The sequence below is a fragment of the Cnephaeus nilssonii genome (assembly GCF_951640355.1).
Source record: "Cnephaeus nilssonii genome assembly, chromosome: 9".
NCBI classification, from domain to species: Eukaryota; Metazoa; Chordata; class Mammalia; order Chiroptera; family Vespertilionidae; genus Cnephaeus; species Cnephaeus nilssonii.
The window spans coordinates 81196387-81219706 of record NC_137080.1 but is presented as its reverse complement, the minus strand read 5'-3'; the positions used below and the strand labels follow the sequence as shown (position 1 = coordinate 81219706).

At 42.0% G+C, this 23320-nt stretch overlaps 1 protein-coding gene across 1 annotated transcript in view; it reads right to left on the bottom strand.

Annotated features, from left to right (window-relative positions):
• TNFRSF21 (TNF receptor superfamily member 21) overlaps window positions 1-23320 on the bottom strand; it is a 70438-nt gene that overhangs the window by 5815 nt on the left and 41303 nt on the right. Inside the window, exon 4 of the mRNA XM_079780150.1 lies at window positions 17976-18241. Within this exon, the coding sequence (XP_079636276.1) occupies window positions 17976-18241 (266 nt within the window). The remainder of the gene's footprint in view (window positions 1-17975; window positions 18242-23320) is intronic.

Sequence of the window (23320 nt, the reverse complement as noted above, 5' to 3'; positions counted from 1 at the left end):
ATGTGATGCTCTCCTGTAATTAGAAATGAATCAAGTGAATATGAAAATGCCCCTAGGAATTGTTTTAGCATCACCACACTGGAGCTAAGCTAACCTCTACCACTAAAGCCAGAGACCATGACAATCATCTTTCTAGAAAATCTATTCTGCTACTAAGGATACCCAGTAGCTGGTTGCATTCGAGACTTCTCTAAAGTTATATGCATTTTTTTCCTCTAAGGAAAAAAAAAATTGATCCTAGGAACTTACTTTTTTCCTCTTTACTTTAATATTTACAATATCCCCCCAAATTGGTTTGCAACACAGCATGTAACTCAAGCACTGTGTTACCTATGGTAGCTCTCATCAGAAATTGAGTCATTGGGATATTTGGAATCAATGAATTCTTTATTTTATTAATTCAGAAAGTCCTTGGTTCAGGATTGAGTTTATAGCAACTGAGGAACACTTATAATAAGATTTAGAAACTAAAAGAGAAGACAGATATTCTAAACAAGAAAGCCAGATTTCCACAGAAGAGGGTCTTTTCTTACAAAAGCTTTGAGCATACACTTTTCAAAACAGTCACAAAAATGAGTAACTTAATTTATTCCTTATGCTTCTTTGAGCTTTCCAAATTCTCTGCAGGGACATATTAACTTTATAATTAAGAAAACAATAAATGTTATTTTTGAAAGCAGTCACCACTGATAAGTATATTTTCCTTCTGCTAACTTGAAAATGTTGTGGCCGCAGCCTCTTTTATTTATATCGGTAGCCAAGAAACAGGATAGTTGGAAGAGCATCTACTTGGCTGAGCTCCTCTCTATACTTTTGTTAAATGTTCACGGGCACAAAAGGGCAACATCTCCCCCCCCCCCCCCCCCCCCCCCCGCCACAACTTCTTGCAGTCAGGCAGATATTAAGATGTAAAGAAGGGCCCTGGGAAACTGGGCCAATGAAGGAAATGTATCCACCAGATATCTGAAGCCCCTTTGGAGAAATGTGAAAAGTACGGTTCTTTTTGTTTTATGGCCATGAGGTAATCGTGCTAACTTGGAAGACTCAATTGAGAAATGAGGTAGAGACAGTAAGGCAGACCAAAAGGGGAGGGGGCAGGGATAATAAAGAAAGAACCAGCCCAAAACAGATGGTTCTATTGTGGAAACTTCAAGAGCATGTACTATAGTTTGGCCAAATGAGCCCCAAATGTCCTTCTGATTAGTTTCTTTCCATGGAAGTACACTTAGTCCTTCCAGAGGCTGCAGCTATTAGTCCAACCTGATATGGGAAGAGATAAATGGTTTCCCTGACTCAACAGCTGAGTCACACGTAGAGGAGCTCCAGTGCTGACCTGACCATCTTCCTTTGATTTCCAGAGCCGCCGAGAATGAAGAACCACCCACATCGGTGAGTAAACGGGGTGCTGACTGAAATGTGTGAGCTTGAACACCTCTGGGCTACGGACGTTTGTAGCCGTGTTTATGAGAACAAGGAGTAACTTGTACTTGTGTTGTACTGGAATGAGCCATTTCCAGCTGTGTCCTTACAACCCTCACTCCTACCTCAACCAGAGCCCCCAAACTGAGCGCTCACTCTGGGTGCTCCACCAAATCACAACCAGAAACCGAAGCTGGAGCTTAAGTCTCCTCTTTTCATATCAAACCAAACGACCACTTCCTGGTTGCCTGGCCTTCCCTAAGATGCTAGGAAATGGCAGGTCAAGTGTGTCTCTAGCCCCTCGGGAGGGTGGAGCCGGGAATGGTAAAGGCAAGTCCTTCCAAGCTTTATCCAAGAAAAGGGCAGTATGTACATGAAACAAGATTTTGAGAGCACTTTCCTTCTCTCCTAAGAGCTAGCAGCATTCCTGAATATATTCTACGGACAGAAATGTGCCCAGAACTCTGGCTCAGAGCTATCTTTTCAGCATGCATTTCATTTCCCCCCCAGTCAACTCCTAAAAACCAAAGTCATGAAAATCCTGGAATATCATTGCAAGGGAAGGTGTGATCTTAGAAAAACCATTTCCTTCTGCAGACCTGTTTCCCTGTTTCTAAATGAAAAAGTCTAGACAAGGTCATCTCTGTTCAAATTATGTCATTTATTGTTTGTCTTTCTATTACTATTTCATTCTCTACTCCCATCCCAACCCCCACCCCGAATCCCTTTCTCCTTCCAAGTTACCGCCAACTGGTTCACTCAACTAAGGTTTACCTCTGAGTTAATTTCAATTACTACCACAATCTCCCTGTGGGTGCACAATCTGTTTTCATAAAACTAATTAACAACTTTGATGCCTCAGTAACCCCCTGAAATGAAGCAGTAATTACCCAGGCTGGGTGCTCCTTACCAATCTGCTAAAATGATTCAACTTAACCCCCTGGCTCCTGGCACTGCCCATCTGGATTCCAGGAGACACCCTTTGTCCTCTCTGCAGCCAGATATGAAGAAAGCTTCTTAGAGTCAAAAGTCACCATTTCAACTAAACTTTTCCTCCAGACCTCATCTAACACTTAGAAAAATTTTCCATCACTTTAATAATGGTTTTTAAAAGCCTATCTGCTAAATTCAATGAAAAAGAATTGGTATTCCATCTGAGTTGACCAGCTTGTTACACAGATCCAGTATAGGAAAAGGGACTTTAAGAAATAGGCCATTATTAATACTGTGCAAAGTGATCCAGCATGAAATATATGTAATCCGTTTGCTGTTGAGGTAGCCTTTTATTAGCTCCATTTTACAGATGAGAAAACTGAGGCTCTAAGAGGTTTAAGTAACCCAGTCAAGATCACAAAGCCCCAGGATTCAAGATGGGATCTGTCGAGTTTCAACTAATCCTCTTTGCCAAGCCTTGTCACTTCCCTGTCTGGACCCACTGCATTTAGGGAAACTGACAAGCCCTGTAAACTCAATATAAAGAGTCTAAGGAGCTGCCCTGGCCCCTTAGCTAGAGGGAAGGGGTCAAAGACAGGGTCTGCAAGGATCTGTCACTCAGTGGCAGAGCTTACATCCCAACTGGTTGACTGCCTGGAGACAAAGATGAGAGATTCTGTAAATACCAATCACTTCAACTGTAGCCAATAACTTTGTTGTCTATTTGAAAACTAGAGGCCCGGTGCATGAAAATTCATGCACTGGAGGGGGCGGTCCCTCAGCCCTGCCTGCCCCCTCCCACAGTCCGGGAGCCCTCAGGGGTGGGAGGCAACTCAGTGATCAGGGGAAGGTGACGCCCCCATCATACCTCTGCTACTGCCACTGCCAGCAGTGCAAGCCTCGGCCAGCCCTGGTTACCTGCACCTCAGGCGTCAGCTGGGCAGCGGCCATCCGAGGCTTGCCTACAATTTGGGTGTAGGCTGGGCAGCCACCATCAAAGGCTTGCCTGTGCCTTGAGCCGGCCCTGTGCGGCTAGGGGGCTGAGGGGACTGGGGGACTCCGGAGGCAGGTGCACAGAGCGGCCAGACCCGCCTGGGGGCGGGCCTGGCCATGCCATGTGCCTGCCACCCCGGCGGGGCTGAGGGGACTGGATGCGGCCATCTTGTGGCTGTGGGCACCGCCATCTTTGAGGGCATGGCAGTCAATTAGCATATTCCCTCCTTATTGGCTGTGGGGGCCATCTTTGTGAGGATGTGACGGTCAATTCACATATTCCCTCTTTATTAGATATTTCAGATCCCAACAGACCAGTGACTATTTAAAAAAACAAATTCCATTTCTATTAAAGCTTTATCTCAAAGGAATTAATGCACAAATAAATACATAACTACAACTATTTAAGGATTATAATATCTAAAGCTTATTTCCCCTGCTTTCCCAGCTGCTCATGTAAATGAGATTTCATGACCTCCTGTAGGTCTATGTAGGTAAGTGCAATTGAGCTCCAATAAAAACAAGCATTATTCTCCTTGCCCTATAAGCATCTCTTGATATCTGAATCTATTCAGTCCGTTTTTATAAGAATTCAGATAATAAGGAATGCTTTGTTATCCAAATCCAGGATTCCAGCTATAAACGAGGGCTCAGGTAATCAGAGTTACCAGCCCTGATACCAAGGAAAATACCTATAAACAATGATTTCTCCCTTAAACCAATCAAACAAACAACAACAAAAAACACAAATACACCGCCCCAACAACAACAACAAAATCGAGGCAGGTTTCTTTAAAATCCTAAATGATAGTTTTACAGGCGGTGTTGATGAAATTGGACCTTGGTTCTTGAGTTTGTTTGGCAGAGAAAGAGTTCAGAGCCAAGAACTCAAATTATAAGAGCAAGTTATTCAGAAAGTTAGAGGTAACAGAAGGGCCCTTAAAGCTTAGGAGAGAGAAAGGCAGAGGTTAACATTCCTGGAGGTTTTAAAGGCTGATTGTTTAGGGAGGACCTCAACACAATACTCATCAGCTTTATGCTGATGCGCCAAAATCAGATGTATTCCCCGACTTCATCCGTCCTCAGGTGTGGTTGACACAAATGACACTAACTGGATTTCTGTTATCTCCTGAGTAGGGTGATGTACGTTATTTACCCTCTGGTTGGGGAGAAATGTAAACCACTTACTCTTAAGTGTCCTTGGTTAGGGAAGATAGGACTTTGCAGTTTATTAGATGGCTATAAACTGCTTGTCTGTTTAACTGTCTCAGTTTCCCTATCCCACTTGTCCTGCTTTACCAACCTGTCTCAATGATTTTAGATTCTTCTGAGTGTGAATTCTTGTTAAACCCATCCCAGAGTAGGGATTTGGGCAAGGATAATCCACATTTACTCATCATAATTTTTGCAAACAAAAGGAAAAAAAGTTGAAGAAAATAGGCAGATGCTAATTTTTAAACTTTTTTTTTTAAAGAGTTAGGTTACCAGTTATCAGAAATCTGGAGGAAGTCTTAGAAATGAAAATATGAACTACAAATACACACTCACATATATAAAGCAAAATGATAAAATGCAAAGAATTATTGAATCTAGCCGATACGTTTATAGGTGGTGGTTGTACTGTGCTTTCCACTTCGTTTTGTAAGTCTTATTTTTAAAACTCAGGAAAATAAATTTAAGACATGGGCTAAGAGCCAAATAACCTTATGACAAAAATCCCCCAAACATTTCCTAGTCTTTTCATTGTTTAGGCTTTTGTTGTCTTTCCTTCTTTTTTCTTCTGCCCAGCCATTGCATAGGTAGGGAACAGCACTAACACTTAAATCTAAAATCATCCATTGGCAAGTAGACATTGTTGACCTTACGCTGTCTAGATCTCCCTGAGGTCATTGTGACACAGTCCAGTAAGCCAAGATAACCGAAACAGGGAAACTGAGACAGATAAACTGAACAAACTGACAGAACAATTTACAGCAGATACAGACGGTCACCTTCCTAAAGATAACATCGAGGCCTCTGTTGTATTTCAGCCCCAGATCCAGAAAAGCAGCAAAACCAGGTGGGTGACACCAGGACCGGCTGCAATGACTAAACACAGTCACTGACACTGACCCGGCCTGGGGGAGCACACCTCGAAAACGGACTAACATTCTGCCGAAACCCTCCCCTGAAACCTCCCCTGAGATTCCTGCCTGGGAGAAAGGGAGAAAGCCTCAAGACAAAGTACCCACTTCATGCTCTCTCTTTGGGGAGCAGCCCCGCTATTCCCCTTTTCCCTCTTCTTCCCCCACAGGCATGCATTTTCTAAACCCTAAAGGACCCCACAAGGCTCGAACCAGGGGGGCAATGGGCAGCAGCGGCTGGCAGCTCGTACCAGGCTAACCCCTGGACCTGATCCCAAGGGCCCTTTTCTCTGATTTCCCAGACAGCGAGGGCAGCCTAGCATGGGCTCTCCTGTAGCTTCTACGCCAGTGGTTCCCAACCTTTTTCTGGCCATGCCTCACCTAAGCAGCTCTAAAGTCCTGATGCCTCCCCTGTGACATGTGGTTCTTATTATTCAAAAAGTGAACTCCTATTCACCTGGAGGTAGCCTAAAAGCCACTAACTTGGTCTAAACAAGCTTCCAAAGAACATGGCATCCATGAAAGAGAAAAATAAAAGCGTGAAAGGACAGTTGAAGTACTGAGGAAGAAATCACTAATAAATTGTTAATAATAATAATAATAATAATAATATGAAGTGATATGAAAAGGTAGCAAATAAAGTTTCAAAACATATAATAGAGAACTGAAATGTATAAATGTCACAAAATATATTTATATACTGTATGTGAGGCCCTTAGAACCACAAGAAATGCAAAAAATATTCACTGTTAATAACTCCTTCTCAAATTGCCCCCCTTAAAAATCAAATTGCCCCCCTGTGAGGCATGTGCCGCACGTTGGGAACCACTTGGCCTACGCTCAGCCCTTCCTGTTTTACCTCCCCAGCTTTAGTAAGTGTTCCCTCATAGTCACCTGGACTCGCATTGTGAAATTTTTCCCGCACGAAGTCAAGAATCCACACGCTACTTATTGGCTGGCCCTACGCAGACCCACCAAGGGCCAGGTCCCCCTTCCGGTAACAATTGGAGATCATGGTGTAGAAGCTGGAATAAGAGTGAATGCCAAGATGCACCAGACCACAGAGGTTGCAGAACCCAATGAACTCTATGCACTGCCCAGGTGAGTGGGGAGCAGAGCCTGCAGGGTGAATTCACCCAGAATCAAGGGGCTCACGGGGTTAACTTGACTGAAAACTGCCAAAACACCCCTCACCCACCCTAGATCTGTCCAAGCATCAGATAATGAAAGGATTTTGTTTCAACTGCAACCTTACTTAAGACTACATTTAAACTTTAGCCCAGCCTAGCTGGCCATGGTGTGTTTCTCCCTTAAGTGTCCCAGGTGAAGGTAGCTGCTCTAGTCTTGTGTATACAGTATACTAGTATGTCATCTGTGAATTCTGATCACTTCTAAGAGTTAATTTCAAAAGGCTACAAATCCTGAAGGCCACACATCCACCTACATTTAAGTCAAGGTGTGAGTGGCCAATCCTTGCCCTAAGCAAGGGAATTGTTCCTCTTCTGGAAGCCAGGGGGAAACCACAGGAAGTCACACAAGTAGTGAGTGCTGTGCAGAGCTGCCAAGGCTGGTAAGAACCAGCCGGCTCTGGAGGGCGGAGGGCAGGGCGTGCCCCGCCCAGCTGCTGGTGCATGTGTCTGCAAGCTGTCCGGGCCGCTGACATCAACAGTAAGGCTGCAGCCCTGAGCTGACTCACTGACTGACTAGCTTTCTCAACAAAGCAGGCTGGCTCCCTTGGTCCAGAGTCGGAGTCCACTCACATTCAGACGTACTGCCGAGCCTCTAAGAGCTCAGCTCCATGGAAACGTGAGGTTATCATGCTGTTGGAAATGATCGCGAGTGCCCTAAACATCACTGAATGAGACATATTAGGAAGCCTTTCCACAAAAAAAGCCTTTGGACAATTCTAACCACGAAAAAAAAAAGTTGCACGAGGCATGCCGTAAGACATCGTGGAGGATAGAAAGTTCACAGGAAACTCGTGACTTTGACCTAAGGAGGCTTGAGCTCATCTGTGACTCAAATGTTTTGAACTTGCCAAATTTTATTAGATTAGCATTATTTCATAAAATGGCCCATTGGATTCATGTCATCATAATTACACTATATGTGGTACACAATTCCAAAGGTTCAAAAGGGGATACCAAGAAATAGACTTCTCCCTCGCTAACCACTGACTTCAACCTCTGGCTTTGAGGTCTCAGCTACTCAGTTCCACTCCCGGGTGGTAACCACCGTTACCAATTCCCTGTATACTTCCAGAAATACTCCACGCTCACACCAATAAAGAGGTATGTATATTCCTCACCCTACCCCATCTCTTCCTTTTCATTTTTTACAACTTTTTTACATTCCTTTTTACAATATGTGACACAGTGTACACATTGTTCTACACTTTGCCTTTTCCCATTTGAAAGCAGTTTTGGGGGTTAGCACATAAAGATCTGAGTCACTCTTTTTGACAAGTTCATATTGTCTCACTGCATGGATGTTCCATGACTTACATAACCATCTCTCTATTGGAGGGCATTTGTGTTGCCTCGCCTCTTGTTATTACAAATGATGCTATAAGGAACACTTGTAGGACCTGTCGCTAGAAATGGAATGTCAGTGGTCAACTGACAGTTACTCTGGTAGCTAATGCCAGATGGCCCTCCACGGGGACTAGGCCATTGCACACACCCATTATCAGTGGATGCGTTCTTTCTCTGTTCCCTCACAACACAAGAATTTTCAAGGCCATACCTTTCCCTCTTTGCCAGTCTGAGTGATTAAAATTATATCTCTGTAGGTTTCGATCCGAACTTTTCTTATTAGGAACGAGGCTTAAAATCCGTATACCTTGAAGAGCCTTTAGTATTTCCTTTTGTGTGAGCTACCTTGTTCACAGACTGCCCGTTTTCCTTTTGGGTTGTTGGTGTCTTAATTAACTTATAAAAGCTCTTCATTTTTTTAAGGAAATTAACCTCATATTGCAAATATCTTCTCCCAGTTTTTTAGTCTTTAGATTTGCATGTTTTCCAGCTCATACAGTTATAAAGTAGTTAAATCTTTCTTGTACAGTTTCTGTGTTTCATATTATTCTCAGAATATGAGCTTTACCTACTATTGTAATTATTTTTTTTAAATTCCCATTTTTTCCCTAGTAGTTTTTGGGTGATAAGCCACTGTGCGGAGTGGTCATTCCAGCTTCTCCCCTGACTCAGCCCAACTGTGGAGAAATCAAAATTCCCTCTGTGACAATTTTTTCATGGGAAAATCATGAGTGATAGCTGTTTCAAGGAAATAGTGAGGGAAAAGCAATTTAAATGTTGAAATTAATTGGTACATAATAAAACCTGCTACAATTCCTCATCAGCAAGTGTACCCACTATTAGCACTTGGGCTATAACTCACAACCATGGGTGGAGAAGCTAGGCCAACAGTGGAAGCTACTAAGCTTTATCCAGATATGTTTTGGCTTTAAAAAATGAAAATATGATCTTCAGCCTTGGTAATTGATGACGGAAATACACCTCTTTTCACAATATTGATTCTGATTTCTTCCCAATGAACCGTCTGAGAAAGCCAGGAAGTGTGTAGAATAAGGGGCTGAAAATGTCATCAACTGATAGACTCAGCTTTTTCTGAATGTTCAGCACATGTCTCCAGAAGAAAATAAAAGCCCACCGCAAATCCTCTATATAACAGTTTCACAGAATATATCCTAAAAGTTGGCTCACAAACCTATCCCTCCTCTAAAAATGTCAGCATCTGGAGGGATGATTACGTTTTTATGTTTTGGTGTGTGTGTGTGTGTGTGTGTGTGTGTGTGTGTGTGTGTGTGTGTATGTTTCATTTAGTATCTTCAATGCTTGGTGCAGGGCTCAAAATACAATGGGTGTTCCATGAATGTTTACTGAATAAACTGCTTGTGTTAAACCATTTCATCCTTAAAGGCTACTGGGGGGAAAAAAAAAAAGAGGCATGTGTATATGTGTGTGTTGGGAAGGGAGAGTACATCGATAGCAAGACCCCAAAAATCTGTTTCCCCAACTTTTCTTTTTGTAACCTGAATACCTCAAGCTCAACTACTGTATTTCATTAACTCTATGATGCATATTTTTTCACATTTTAACATCTCTGAAGGAGGGATGTATCTTACAACTATAATTGGCAGTATTATTTCTTTCTTAGCCTAGAAAGAAATAAAAATACTGCCATATAATGGCAGTATTTGGTACATTTTACAATTTACATGGCCTTCAACAAAATACAGAATATATTTTAATTCCATTACCTACCTACACCTCGCATGATCATGAAGCTTGCTAGATAAGCACAGATGTAAAGCACCCAGATGGTGTTTGGGACACAATAGATACTCAGCAAATAATGCTTCCCTTTCTCCTTAATGTGCATTATTGAAAGTAGAGTGGTATTATTTGCTCTTGAGTCTAAAAAAAAGAATGTGGAATTCAAATTCTGACATAGGATATACTGTGCCCCTACTATATGTCAAGTGCAGGACTAGGCATTTATGCTCACTATATCTAGTATATACACTCACTATCTCTAGTCCTCACCAGATACTTAACAAAGCAACTACAAAAAAACAAACAAAACAACAACAACAAAAAACTGGAGACACAATAGGATTTGCTCAAGGTCACACAGTGAGTAGCTAAAGCAAGATTCAAACCGAATCCAGAAGAACAAAACCAAACTGTTCAGTTTGTCAGTCCCTTCCATCAGTTTGTCAGTCCCTTCCATCAGTTCTTGGAGATTCAAAATTCAAACCCAGCACTCGGACATGAAGTGGCACCTTATTCCTATACTTTTAATATCGCAGATCAGTGAGTGGTTTCTGAAAAGCTTGCAACGGAGCAAAACAAAACAAGATTCTGAGTAAATCAGACGTTCTTTGCAGAATCAAGGGTTTGAGAAGCCCCTCATGTGAAAAAGCAGGGAGGGGGGCTCCCTAGGCAGAAACCAGATGGGAAAGTCTTGGGGAAAAGACCAAAATACAGTCTTGAAAACATAGTCTGTTTGTTTTAATGACTTTCAAATCAGCTCCTGCATACCTGCCCTTGTTTTTTATGTGGGTGGGGTATTCCTGCTTTCTGATACTATCTTATATTTCCTCGTGCACCCACACTTCTATTTAACATTTGCTTATCCCACTGAATTGTAATCATTTGCACACGTGTCTCCATCTCGGCTCTCGAGCTGTCAAAAGGCAGGGCCCATTTTTCTTCTTTACATTGCACCAGGCCCCCAGCTGATGCTCGATCCAAGGTCATGGACTAACTGAATGAAACCTTAAAAGATGATAAGAAGTAGTACAGCCTGAAATGTCATTCAAACTCTAAAGGCTTATTCACAGACATCACTTCTCTATGCACAATGACCACCTTACACACAAGCATCGTTCAGTGTACCTGGGCCTGTTATGTGTCAGCAATCCTCTTATAAGGTCTCCTCATCACCCCAGGAGTTCCCCAGAGCGGGAAGGCACACCCCACAAATTAAGTAACCTGACCTTAAATGGCCCCACAACAGAGGGCAGGGGCTAGATCCATGCAAGCTGAGCCAACATCTTAAGGCCTTAGGACAACAATCCCTATTTTATAAGAGATGACCAACTGGCAAAGTGAAGATAAAGACAAGTTGGAATAACCAAGAAGCCAACAGTTACAGCTGGTATTTGCCTCAACTCGTCCTCACTACAGTACATTTCTGAAAGTGGCTGGTCGCAGGCAGGTCTTAGGTAAGGACAGCTGCATCCTGCAGCTGGTAAGCAAAGACCAGTAACTGTAGTTCCCTCTGGGGCAGAAGCCAAGACCATGCCCTGTGCTCTTCTGACTGTAAATCTCTCAGTTGATTTTACAGAGCGAAGCCACGCAGTCTCCAACAAAGAGTCTACTGTAGGAGAGAGAGAGAGAGAGAGAGAGAGAGAGAGAGAGAGAGAGAGGTCTCTGGGATATACTCCATGTGGTTTCTGGAAAGGATAAGATACCCTTAGAAAGAATCAAATCATTCTACCACATCCAAGTCAACAACAACAACATTGGCTTCAGTTCCATTAGTTGTTAAATTACAGTGTGGCTTTTATCTACCGAACCTTATGGAAGGATGGAAGGAGGGACAAGATCAATTCTTTACACTTGTGAATCTCTGGTCAAAGCAGACAACTAAAGTAACACTTTGTATTATTTTAAATTGTTGTGGTTGTTTTTAACATTATCATTTTTAAATGTACACAAAATTCCTTCTTCCCCTTTTCAAAGGGAAACCACAAAGGAACGCTGGAATTCAAATCCCACTAAGCATCACTTTAATACCTCACTTTTCTACATCCCACAATTCAGCAAGCTATTACCTCATTTAATTCTGATAATACTTCAAGTCCCATTTTAAACAGAAAAATCCGAATCAATAAAAATGGAAACAAATTCACCCCCTTCAATGTGTGTGTGTTTTGGTGGTGTGGGGGGATTGCACTGATTAAGCCTATCTACATATACAACGTTTCAAAAAGAAAAAAAGCATAAAAGGGAACCCAGACATTCAGTTGCTCAATTTTGTTTCCCCTTTCTGACAGCTACTGAAAGAACAGACTGTTATCTTCACACATACCATCACCTTTGTTTCTCCACTAGAGAAAACATCCCTGCCAGCCTAGGAACGTTCGCCCAGGCAGAAGGAAATATGTACCATGTGCTGGAATGTCCGGTCCTTGGGTACTGAACCCGGATGGCAGCCCTCGTGCTCCACCATGAACTTTAAGCAGCCTTGGAGTTGGGAGTACCTCCCCACCCGACACTAAGTAACCCTCGTGGCAGGATTTAAAGGATCTATTAGTACGTGTAGGAATTGGAGCTGTCAGAAACATTCCTCCATCTCTCTTACCTCCAGGGCCTGGGAATAACGGCAACTATTAATAGGATAGTCAGTAAGTGCTGACTGTGGGTCCTACCTAATTCTCACAACAGCCCACAGGACAGGCACTAATCCTGTTCCCATTTTCTCAGGGAAAAACGGAGGCAGGGAGGCCAAAGAATTCACCATAAAGTGAGAAGCTGCCAGACAGGAATTTAACCTGGCACACACCTCCACACTGATGTTGCGATCTGGAGTCTTAGTGGCTGATTAGTTGTACATCCAGTACTCCCGCCTCCCACTCTTGTGGATTTACTCCCTTAAATTATATAGGTATGTCTAACTTTCTCCCATCAACTACAAACTACCTTGATGGCACTGACTGTCTTACTTACTCGTCTTTGCATTGCCCAAAGTGCCAGGTATAATATTGCACACATCGTTTCTTAGGTAATAGAGATTTTAAAATAAAATCACATCATCTCCTTTGCTGTTCAGCAGGGGAAACATACACCCAGGCATGCAAGTACTTATAAAATAACTGTCAAGCTTCAATTCTATTTTGCAACGCTCCTTCAAAGACAACGGGCAAATCATGCAACTTATTGCTGGGAACCTGCAGGAAGTATCCTGTAGGCCAAAGAAGAACCATCGCAGGGAGAAGGTGAAGCTGCAGGGAGAAAAGAAGAACCGCAGAAAATATTTATCTGCGGGTAAATCAATGTGAAACCATAATAATTATGTGTTTTGGGGTTAAGAAATGTGCAGTGTTAAAATTCATGACCAAAAAAAAAAAAAACAAACATAATGCAAGAAGACTAAACAGGCCTAAAGTCTTCTGAGGCTGCTGCACTGTGTGGAAACAGTAAGAAGAAGTGCACATTTATAAAATGTTTCTCATAACTGAAGTCTGCATGTTGTAATCTCCATGGTATCCACACAGAGTCAAGTAAAAAATGTCTAACTGACAAGCTACCAGAAGAGAAAAAGTGGAATAACAAAAAATACTTGATTAACCCAAAAGAAGACAAGAAAGAAGAGGCGGAGGGGTGGGGGGGAAAGAGGGCAGATAGGACAAATACAAAACAAATAATAAGAGAGCAGATTTAAACCCAAATATGAGTAATTACATTAAAAATATAACCACACTGAAATCCCCTAATTAAATGACAGACACTGTCAGACTAGATTTTTAAAAACCTTACATATATGCTACTTACAAAAGACTTTCTTTAAATAAAGCTACAGAAAAATATCAAAGTAAACGGATAGGGAAAAAAAAGATAATATACAATTTGGAATGTTGTGTGAGGCTTTTGTTTCATTTTGTTTTTTAAATAGCTCTGGTCAACAATCAATGATTCTCTCTCATCATTGATGTTTCTGTCTCTCTTTCCCTCTCCTTTCCTCTCTGAATCAATAATATATATGTACATATTTAAAAACAATAAAAATAAAGTTTTAAAAAAATAAATAGCTTTGGCCAAGTCCCAGTAACTTCCCATGATTGTCCCACTGCTTTGCTGTTGCTTCTAAATGCTTACGTCCTGGAAAGGGAAGAGTCGAGATAATTCTGAAAGGCTGGGTTCACTTTAGATGTTTAAAGAAGAGAGTACATAAAAATGTACTCTTTATCACAGCCAAGATAAAGAGTGACGTGGGTGAATGGTTAAGTGTGGTACATCCAGACAGTGCAATATCATTTAGTGCTAAAAACAAGTGAGCTATCGAGTCATGAAAAGACATGGAGGAAACTTAGATGCATATTACTAAGTGCAAGAAGCCAATCTGGAAAGGCTACAGACTGTATGATGCCAACTGTAGGACATTCAGAAAAAGGCAAAACTATGGAGACAGTAAAAAGATTAGTGGTTGACGGGGGAAAGATATAAATAGGCAGAGCATAGAGGATTTGGGGGACAGTAAAAATATTCTGTATGATATTATAATGATGAATATGTGTCATTATACACTTGTCCAAACCCACAGAGTGCACAATACCCAGAATGAACCCTAAGGTAAACTATGGATTTGGATGATTATAATGTGTCAATGTAGGTTCATCCTTGGTGAGAAAAAAAAAAAAGCCATCCTGGTAATATTGATAATGGAGGAGTCTATGAATGTGTGGGAAATCTCTGTACTTCCTTCTCAATTTTGATTAAAACCTAAAACTGCTTCAAAAGGGGGAAAAAAGGGTCTAAAAAAGAGAGAGAGAGAAAACTCAAAGAACAGTGCGCCAAAAAGTGAATTTTACTATGTAATTTTTGAGTATAAAAAAATTTGTTTAGTGAAAAAGTCAGGCTCTGAATGTGTTTAATTTAAAAATGGCTAATAGGCTACCGTGGTTAACAATGAACCAGCTGTTCTGGACAGAGGTCATTGAAAAGCACACTGGGGCTGATCCTTTGAGTGGAACATAACACAGGTACCTCATGAATAGGAACAAGCATTAACCATTTTTAAGCGCACATACACACGCAGTAGTTTTTACACATTAAGAGTCCATTAGCTCCTGGGGCAAAGTCTCAAATCCCCAGCAGCACCACAATACACAAAGAATACAAATCCATCATAAGATGGGAAGAATCAGTCCCAATTATGCGCCCAGGGTTCTGATTCCTTGTTTGACTCTGACAGATCTCAGAGGTAAACTACGAGCCTACAGTTACATACTGTGCAGTTAGTAAGATCTGGCAGCCAGAAATCCATGTTCATTAGCTATTAAATTAGAGTCCAGAATGCTGCAGGACAATGATGGACATTATTAAAATATGGAACAAGAAGCATAATATTGTCTTCTTAGCCTCCATCATAACACGTAGGCTATACTAGCACCAAAAAGAAAGCTGTAAGATGCTTTGATGCCACTGTTTTATAAAAAATAACAAAAATTAGATATGAGATTTTTTGTGTGTGTGTATTATAGAGGAAATAGAGCAAGGAAAGAACTAAAAGGTGCAAGAGTTTGGTACTTGGGACTGTTCTGCTTATTCATTGATGCAGTGGTTTTTCTTATGAATCACCCTCCTGGATATGCATTCTCTTTGGGCCCCCTGTTCCTAGCACCTATGACAGTGCCTAGAAATGAAGTAGGTGCTCAATAAACTTCTATGGAACTCAATGGAAGCATCAGTGAAACATAAAAAAGTCACCAGTGATAGTCAATACCCTATCATCATCAGTACCACCACCCCCCCCTCCAAAATAGTACCCCAAAGACTTGGTCCAAATTCTAAGTGTTTGTTGAGTGTACACAGAGAAATGAAATGGATTTGCAGAAACCAAAAATGAAGCAAGTTTTAGTAAGCTTTTGGCAAATCTGACCCAACATCACAAACCTCAGGCGGTCCTAATAAGGAAGAATTGACTGTCACATAAATCACTGCTCTCCTTAAATTAAAATGAGGATGATCCCTCTCTCAATTTAGCACAGTAAAGCAAGCCCTACCTATCCTTTCTCTTGTGCCCTTTCAACTGTCATTCTAAAAAATATTTAAAATCACAAAAGTAATCTTCGTCACTATAACAAATGATTTAAAAAGAAGAAAATCACTTCTAAGTCTATCATCTAGATTTAATAACAACATTAACATTTTTATGCATTTTCATTTTCCTTTTTTTATATATCCCCATGCTTACATTTGCTTTTTCTAATGAGAAATACGAAACGCAGTTCAGAAACCTCCTTTTCCCTTAACAATATATCAGTCATCTTTCTACCTTATTCAATATTGCACTTAGCCTGTCCTAACATGGCATCCATCGCATTTTATCTTTCTTGTAGGCATCATCAAGGAGACAATGTGACTTATTCTGAAGTATCTAAATCCTTCTTAAAAAAAAAAAAAATTTTTTTAATAATAAATAAATACATAAATAAATCCTTCTTCAAGTCTGTTGCATGCCCTGCCAGTGCTTTCCTTAAAGCCAACACTCCAAGGAAACATAATAATATCCGCCTCTGGATTCCCTCCATTCCATTCACTGAAGCTGTTTTCTTTAATTGGACATTTAACACCTCCCTTTGCTTTCCCCAAATCCAGCTACTTAAAGCCCAGTTTTAGTTGTGAGCCACACATATTGAGATCATTCCTCAGAAAGTTATGAGACACTGCTGTGTGCCTTTGAATGTTTAACAAGACATCTATTAGGAATTAGTTTTTTCCGAAATTCCACATTTCAAAGAAGTTAAAAATATGCCAGGAGTTTTAAAGACCACCTTAAGAGTCAATTAGCAGCTACAAAGTTCTATATAGTCACTTAGATAAAAGATCCACCTAATGACTATTGGTATGAAAAGATAAAAAGCATTTGGAGTTCTTAAATATGTAAAATGGAGCCCCTTGATATATAAAATTTAGTGCTGAAAAATAGTGCATTAGAGTTAATTCACTAGCTCTTTCAGGTACTAAGTCTGGACCACTAGAAAATACCGCAGGCAGAATGGCTTTTTACATTTTAAGTGGGTTTTAGCAAGTCTCAGTAGCAGCATTTTTTCTTACTTTGGGAATATGCTCCAAAACTTTAATCGAAGTCTGTGAGGCATATAAATCAATACCCACATTTGTACTTGATCCATGGCCTTTCAGGGAAGCACATTATGAATAGGAAAGGCTAAGTAAAATGATTTACATCATGGTTATACCTACCATTTGTAGAACACCTTCAATGAATCAGGCATTTTATGTACTTCATTTCTAGTCTTAATTAACCCTACAAAGTTGGCTTACAAATGAGATACCAGAAGCAGAGAAAGTTGAAGTCCCTAACCCTTGGTCACCCAGCTACTACGTATCACAGCCAGGATTCAAATGCAGGGCATTGGGCTCCCAAGGGCTCAAAGATTATAAGTAAATCACTCTCCTGGGTCCCCTCCATTCCCATCTGAGGTGGGGACTTGAACAAGCCCAAGAAGGAGGAGGAGGGATCGTGTTCCTGACTGCTCCCAGCACCACCGGCATGCTCCAGGGGGTAAGCTGAGCCACATCACAGAAGCGTCCTCTGGAGGGGAGAGGGTCTAGAAAAAAGTCTTCCTCCTAGTTTTCAAGGAGTAGACCAGGCTGCACAGTCTGACATTAGAACCTACCCCAAAGACAATGATTCCTAACTGCACATTCAAATCACTGGGAGAGCTTTGAAAAATACCGATTCCTAGTCCCCCGTAGAGATTCTGACTTGACTGGTCTACAGTGGGACCAAAGTACGAGAATTTTTAAAAAGATGTCCAGCTGAGTCTCATGAACACCCATTGAGAACAAATCCCTAGCCGGGCCAGTGTGGCTAAGTAGTTGAGCATTGACCTATGAACCAGAAGGTCATGGTTCGAGTCCGGGTCAAGGCACATGCCCAGGTCTGGGGCTCCAGCCCCTGTGTGGGGCATGCAGGAGGCAGCTGATCAATGATACTCTCTCATCATTGCTACTTCTCTCCCTCCCTTCCTCTCTGAAATCAATAAAAATATATTTTTAAAAAAGAGAGAGAGAACAAGTGCCCTAGAGGGGCGTGTGTGTGTGTGTGTGTGTGTGTGTACATATACCCAACACCTAATATCAGGTATTTTTCCTTATTACATATTCCTAGCAAAATGGGAAGCACTGGAACCAAAAGGTTAGTGGGGAAGACAGAAGACCCTGGATACATTACCTGGGTCGTATCTTCCATGAGCCCACGGATCTTCTCTACCACGTCGTTGCGCCGGTACTGGCGCAGGGCGCTGATGAGCTGCGCGAGGCTGGCCTCGGAGCCGCGGATGGTCCAGTGCTGCAGGGCCGCGTAGGCCCGCTCGTGGTCCGCGGTGTACCCGTTGGAGAAAGCGGCCACCTCCCTCTCGCTGGCATTGCACAGGAACTGATAGATGTCCTTCCACTGGCTTCCCACTTGGGCTGCCACCAGCTTCAGGATGTCAATACCTATTCCAGAGATAAAATAAAAAATAATAACGATTATAATAAAAGCATGTGAGGGAAGGGTTTTATATAAGGCTGCTCTGTTTTAGTGAACTAAAAGAAGCATGCTTGCCCAGCCGGTGTCACTCAGCAGGGGCTGAGGGTGGATCTATGAACCAGCAGGTCACCGTTTGATTCCCGGTCTGAGCACATGCCCAGGTTGCTGGCTCCATCCCAGTCAGGGCCATGCAGGAGCCAGCTAATCGATGTGAATGTTTCTCTCTCGTCATTTATGTTTCTGTCTCTCTCTCCCTTCCTCTCAGAAATCAATAAAAATATATATACTTTTAAAAAATAATAATAAAAGAAGCATGCTTATTGCTATATGCCAAAGGAGTGCATTGCCTACTATAAGCACTTGACACCGGCAGCCCATCCTGGGGGCTAGGTAGGTACCCTCCTGCAAATTTTAGTTCCTCAATGTGGAACCAGAAGAAGGAGCAGTCCTGAATAAATCGCCCCTAGAAGATGTTTTGAAAGCCAAACCTAAACAAAGTAATCAGAGTGGTTCCTTTGTTACTGCTAAAAACAACCAGAACCAAATAGATTAGCGGCTCCCAGTCTAAAAAAGTGGTGACTTCAAGAAATCTAGAAAAAGATAAGCCACAGATGAAAACTGCATGGAGTTCCTCCAGCACTGTCTGGGTAAAGGGTGTTCAGATTCTGGCAAGGGCGTCCATTCTGTCAGCTGACCATGCACCCAGCTGTTCCAGCCCAAGGGGGGCATTTCTTAAGAACTTCTGACTTCTTGTGCTCTAATTGATGCTCAAGAAGCAATGTTCTGATCTATTATTCAGTCTCCTAAGTTGACTTGCAGCTATAATGAAGACAACAGCCAAAATGACACTATAATAACAATAGCAATTATCTTCCAGGCAGTATAGTAAGACATTAGCTCACCGAACATCTTTATAAAGCATTAACATTCCAATTCTACAGGTAAGAAAAAAAAAAAAAACACTTAGAAAAATTATGCAATTTGCCCAATATTACAATATTAAGTTGGGTACTGAACCCGATTTACTGGATAATGTTATAAATTGTCATTCTGATTTATCAGTCACTTAGAAACTCAGTCAGGGTGGGTCTGCGGTGCTCACATTTGATGAAATACAGGATGAAATGCCAAAATCAAATCTCGGAATCTACAAACTCAGGATAGGCTGCTGACACCGACCCTCTGTGAGATGTAGCTTTCCCTGAGTAGCATGCTCTGGTGTCTTCCTCTTTATGGAACCTTCTCTCTGCAATTGCATAACAGCTTTGCCCAAACTTATACACAGGGTGTGTATGCAACCTCACAGTAAGGGCTCTGGTAGTTTACCCAACAGGTAGGTGGGTGAGTTCTCTGAGTCAATACTATGTAGTCCAATGAGGCTATATTCACACACCCTGATATGAGAGTTATTTTGGTTAGCAATGCCTTAAAAACAGGTACTACTCAACTTTAGGACAGCATGAATGGACCTGGAAAATATTATGCTAAGTGAAATAAGCCAATCTGAGAAAGACAAATATCACATGATCTCACTTATTTGTGGAATCTAATGAATAAAATGAGTTGACCAACAAAATAAGACCTGAAGCATGGAGGCATGGAACAGACGAACACACCTCGATGTGGGGGTAGGGGGGTGAGAAGAGGTAAACCAAAGAGCGCATTTACTTATAGGCATAGCCCATGGACACGAGCAATAGGGTAGTGAAGACCTGCGGGGGATGGGGCGGGGGTGGATAGGGCCTAAGAGGAGGAAGGAAAGGGGGGAGGGAAATGGGAGCTATCTGTAATACTATCAACAATAAAAATATATTTAAAAAAAAACACAAACATTTGCTACTCAATAAACAAAATGGGTTCCCATTCCCAAGTGAAGCCTAGTGAAGAAAGGCAAAGAGGAGAATCAAGGAGCTTCCTGTTAGGTTAATTGGCTTTTTCAATTAATTAGAGGTTAACCAAGAAAAAAACAAAATGTTTTGCTCCAATCAGTTGTTGGGAGGAAATGTTTATAAACTGAGCTATCAATTTTTGCTTAAGAAATAAGCAATACTAATTCCAGAAGTTTCTTTGAAAATGGAGGACTTTGTGGTTCCCCAATATCAATCCTCCCTCTGCCATGCAATCCTACTGAGGCACACGGTTTAGAAGGCTGCATACACACCCTCAATCAAACTCCTGAAAATAATTTTCAGGAAAAAAAAGTTCTTAGCAGAGGCCGCTTTCTTGTCAACTGTAAAAGTAGAATGCCACAAATTGAGACATTACTGTACTTCTCACCCTGTTTTCTTTGGCAGTGTAAAATATACTTGAACCGGTTGCTTTTCAGTTTTCACAGCAATGCTTAGCCAGATACAGAGCTTTCGATTTCAAGCAAACAGAATCCTCAAAAAATCCCACAGGTACCTGTGAGAAGTAAGGCAGCTCTCTGCGGTTGATGCGGCAGATTGTGCCAAACACCAAAAGGCTTATTAGTCCCTGAATCTTAATTTAGGTCAGTTTGACTAAGGTCCACAGTGTCTGACATGAAAACATGACTGTTTTCTTGTATGTGGGTCCATTGCTTAAATCTTCATAATGCCAATGACAGTGTGGCTTTGGGCAAACCACTAACTGTCATGTCCACTTCCTCATTTGTACAATGGAGATAGTCACTGTGGTCCCTGGGGATGAGCTGATTAGCATTCTCTATAGAGTTTATTTATTTTTGGAATACCCCATCATTATAAATGCTCCATATACTACTAGGCACTATAACTTAAGACTAAATGCATTTCTGATGCAAATACACTGCCTTTATAGAGTAATTACAGAGTTGAAAAGGTTTAAGTTTAATAACAGTTCCTTCTTCCAAAACCCAGTATTTGTACTTTTTTTTTTCAGCCACAAAATAAAAGAAAAAAGAAAAACACAAAGGATAGATACAATGGGATTTTCCTTCAACTAAAATTGCCTGGAAGCTAAATGTAAGGCCTACAAATTAGGTTTCATCTTATTCTTTTACTATGAAAACATGGAGTCAACGCACGTGAACTGGCCTGGATCAGCAAATCTACACCATTGCCCCCTGCCATTGTGGGAAGTGGTAAATCTAGCAATAGACAAGAAATACACTTGCTAGACCCAGAGAAAATCCTATATAATAAAGAGCTAATATGCAAATGGTTGTCACACCCTCACACCTTCACGCCGTAATGGCTCAGACACTCAACGCTGGAGAGAGAGAAATGGGGACCAGCCAGGCACAAATGAGCTCGTGAGAGAGGAATGGGGACCAGCCACGCTGCGGCCTGGGAGAGGGACAAGTCGCACGCCCCATGGTCCCAGGCGCCTGGGGCTACAGCCCAGGCAAAGCTGCCCGCCCACGGTCTCCTGCGGCTACAGCCAGTCCAGGTGAAGCCAGCCCAGAGCCTGGGTGCCTGCGGCTGGCCAGAGGGAGGGAAGCCTGGGTCCCAAGTGCCTGCGACCAGCCGGAGGAGGGAATCCTGGGTCTCGGGTGCAGGGCGAGGCAGAGGCAGTTAGGGGCGATCAGGCCAGCAGGGGAGCAGTTAGGGGCAATCAGGCAGGCAGGCAGAGGGGTTATCAGTGATTAGGCAGGCAGGCAAGCGGTTAGGAGACAGTGGTCCCGGATTGCAAGAGGCAGTCGGACATCCCCTGAGGGGTGCTGGATTGGAGAGGGTGCAGGCCAGGCTGAGGGGACCCACCCCCCATTTACGAATTTTGTGTCCCAGGACTCTAGTGTTCTATAAAACTATGGTAACCTAAAAGAAGAAGTCAGTAATGCAGAGACAGTGGCTCCCTCTGTAGATGCCAGCCTTTTATCCTAGCACACAATCACTCAGCCTCAGCAGGTGAAGGGAGACCAGCCTGAACTAGCCCATGAGTCCAATGCACCTTCCACCAAGGAGAAAAAAACCTGCGGAATATCTCAGAAGTATTTATTGAGCAGCCACTGTGTGTTACTGTGTTTGCTAGACAGAGAGCCCTTTAGGAACTTTTAAGACAGAAAGAGTTTATCACCATGAAACTGTAGTAACACCAGTTAAACACAAAATGTGATGGGCTTGAATGTGTTCTTTCTTTAGAAAAAAAGTTTTAGGCAAAACTAAATACAACTATAGAGAAAAGCAGTAGGATGATAAAACCAAATTGAGACAGTTACCTGTGGAGGGAGGGAGGGGACTGTTACCAGGTAGGTGCACAGAAGGAACTTAGAAGCTATTCACAAGGTTCTATTTTCCAAGCTGGGTGGGGAGAAAATGGGTCTCTTTATTGTTACTTTATTTGATGTTTATTTATTATTCCCTTTAAAACTGTATATATAACACACTTATATGATGTGTATTTATATATACTTGATACATACACATACTATTATGTGGGATATATTTTTTAAGTGTTTCATTTTATTGATGAGGAACCTCATGTGGAAAGTGTTTAGTTCAAGGTCACTCAGCTAGTTAGTGGTACCTCTATTGTGGTGAATAGGGAATGCAGTGTTGTAGAGGCGCATTATTGTTCACTGGGATTATGTTCTAGGGCATGGCCATCTAGTCAACCTATGAATGTACTCAGGGCTGGCCATGGTACATGTGCTTCTTCCTGCCTGTTATTACTGATCAAGCAGATGCTGGGAACATTTTCTCTGGGGCTAGCAAGTGTATTTCTTGTCTATAAAGCTATGGTAACCTAAAAGAAGAAGTCAGTAAACTTTTTCTGTAAAGGGAAACAGTAAATATTTTAGACTTTGAGAACTATATGATCTCTGTCCCAATTCAACTCAGTTGCTAACGTGAAAACAGCCCTAGACAATACAAATGAGTGTGGCTGTGTTCTAATTAAAACTTTATTTACAAAAACTAGTAGTGGGCCCTGGCCGGTTTGGCTCAGTGAATATAGTGTCGGCCTGCAGACTGAAGGGTCCCGGGTTCGATTCTGATCAAGGGCATGTACCTCGGTTGCGGGCACATCCCCAGTACGGGGTGTGCAGGAGGCAACTGATCGATGTTTTTCTCTCATCGATGTTTCTAACTCTCTTTCCCTCTCCC